This window comes from Punctularia strigosozonata, assembly GCF_000264995.1.
Source record: "Punctularia strigosozonata HHB-11173 SS5 unplaced genomic scaffold PUNSTscaffold_2, whole genome shotgun sequence".
Classification (NCBI taxonomy): Eukaryota; Fungi; Basidiomycota; class Agaricomycetes; order Corticiales; family Punctulariaceae; genus Punctularia; species Punctularia strigosozonata.
Window position 1 is genome coordinate 672,395 of NW_006767434.1, and position 2,554 is coordinate 674,948.

Below are 2,554 nucleotides of genomic sequence, written 5' to 3' on the forward strand. Positions count from 1 at the left end.
GGCCTCTCTCTTTTTTTTTTTTTTTTTGGATGAGCCAGCGTGAATGGGTGCGCTGCAGCGATGCGACAAAGTCGCCCCCCGCGCTCCCTGGCTATAGCGGCACACCCCGTGAGGGTGCCGATCCGGGGCGAGATCAAACTGATCCCGGCCTCTCACAGTGCGAGCGAGTCAACGGACCCCGCCCTCCGTTTGAGGCAAAAATGCACTCGCAGACTCGTAGTGGCGAGTACTGTGGGGCTAGAGCGTCGTCACCCCGACGTAGGGGTCTCAGACGCCATCACCCACTAAAAACCCCATTAGATCCCCTGAGTCGTCTTCCTCGTTATCTCCGTTCCACCGTATTCCCCACGTCTTTTTTACTAAACTCGTCAATTTTCTATTTCTGACCAGCTTCTCTGCGATAATCATGTCCGATGTATGTCTCTCCCGTATCTTGTTCTCCCATCGGGTGTGGGCCGCGTTCGGTGTCTGTCTCCGCCCTGCTATGACGGATTCACACCTCATTACCCATATCATGTATGCGGTTTCGCTGATCAGAATCCGCATCAGCCGCCTCCGAGCGGAGTCGACATTCAAAGTCCCTACTTCACCTTCACCGGGTTGTCCATGTCTCGGTGATTGGCCAATCGATCCACAGCCGAGGACCGTCCCAAAAGTGATCGTCGGCCACGGACCTAAGTTTCTTGGCCATCTCCGGGCGGCCGCGTTCCAGAGTAGTTCCCTATGTGAGCCCTCACAGTGAATGAGTATGTGCTCCATGCTCTCTTTTTCCCCTGATTGACACAGGGAGCAGGTTGCCCTGTCCTCGAATCCGGGGATATGTGACCAGTAATCTCCCACTTTGTATGCCCCGTGTAACATTTTGAACACGAACTGTTGAACAGGTCGTCTTATGGCGCTGTTTCGGCAACCGGCCCACAGAGCGCCATCGGTTTCAAGGCTCCCGGTTATTTCTTCCACAGCATAACGGGCCCTGTCGATGTTCCTCACCGTCGTCGCTCTCTCCTTCACGTGGAGCCTCTCCATGATGCCCCTGTACGCCGTCTTTTGCGTAATGGTGGACATCCTCGCACCCTGCAGGTCAAACCTTTCCGGAACCGAGAAGTCTACATTGTCCAGTACCTCTTTCTGTGCTCCCGACTCAGCCAATCGGTCCGCCATCTCATTGCCTTCTATCCCGCTATGACCTTTAACCCATTGAAACTTCGTTACTGCGGTTCGTGTTCTGAGCAGCCCCGCCGCCGCTCTAAAAGCGTGGCTGTTTGCCACGCCGATCCATCCACAGTCCTCCCAGCTCCCTAAGTACCGGGTGAGTCCGTTTATTGTGTACATCGAGTCCGTCCTGAAGACGATAGGGACAAAGTTTCCAATCTTCCGCAGGGCCAGTACAATCGCAGTTACTTCGGCGAGCTGGTTCGACTGCGATCTACCCGGTATCCGAACTGCTTGGTTCGCCGGGTGTCCTTCACACACCCAGACGCCGCTTCCGCAGCGTGCGTTCTCTTTCCCGTTGTTACTGCACGATCCGTCGGTGTACACAATCACTTCTTCATGCACTAGGTTAAGGCCCCTACGCTCCCTCAATGCTGGCTCCCCACCTATTTTTCCCTTGTCCACAAAAATCCGGAAGCAGTCCGCTAAGTCCGACTTCGTCGTCACCGAGGGGTCGAAGACTATCTGACCCCCGTTCCTCACGTTCCGTTGTCCGCACACGTTCGCTTGCTGTCGTGTGGGTGTCAGGGTAAGACCATCCCCCACTTCCGGCACATATATGTCGTACTTAGGTCTTAAGTTCGTCAGGATACGGTGCGCTATTTTGCAACACGCAGTAGGGTTCCGGCACCCATTTGTACTGTCTGCAATGCATTGGTCGCACCGGCAGTCCTTCCTGTTACGGTGAGGGCCTCCTGCTTCTTCGAGTCTGTTTGCCATCTGAAATAGGTCCTTTACCGATTCTACTCCGTGGACGTCCTGGAGGCACAGGTCTCTGGTCCGGTGGTATGTCCTTGGCATGGCTCCAAGGTGGAACCACGCGGGGAGTTGTTCTTTTACCCTTGTCGATAACTTGATGGCCGCAAAACTTACGTCGAAGTCCTTAGCCGCTCGGATCATTCTAACTGTCACGTGTCGGATCTTGGGCCGTAACCGGGCCAAGTACGATAGCTCCGGTCGTTCCGGGTTGTCCGCCATCGGAGTAGCAGCTCCGGTACCGGACCTACGTTATCACATGAATAGTCCTCCGGCGACTCAACGTCCCGGTAGTTCTCGAGTCATAACGGATTCAACTCCGACGTTCACGACCGATATGCCTTTAACGGTTTGATATTCCCTTCGGACTTATTCTACCTCCGATTATCAGCTTGTAACCATATGCTCCGTCCTTACGATTGACGTTTCCACATGGTTCATAGTTCCGATAACTCCTTATTCCACATGGTTCATAGTTCCGATAACTCCCTATCGATACGAGCTCCGAACCGTGCCTCCGCGTATATAAACTCCTAGCTCCTGTACTCTAACTCCTTAGTTCGAATATCGACTAAGTTACTCCTCT

The 2,554-nt window shown here is 54.0% G+C and overlaps 1 protein-coding gene across 1 annotated transcript; it reads right to left on the reverse strand.

Annotated features, from left to right (window-relative positions):
* Positions 1 to 483: 483 nt before the first annotated feature.
* On the reverse strand, positions 484 to 1,458 carry PUNSTDRAFT_19536 (RnaseH-domain-containing protein; the record flags this gene model as incomplete). The annotated part of the gene is made up of 1 exon (XM_007379823.1): positions 484 to 1,458. A coding segment is annotated over one exon (975 nt), but the record flags the coding sequence as incomplete, so codon positions are not given.
* Between the last annotated feature and the right edge of the window lie 1,096 nt (positions 1,459 to 2,554).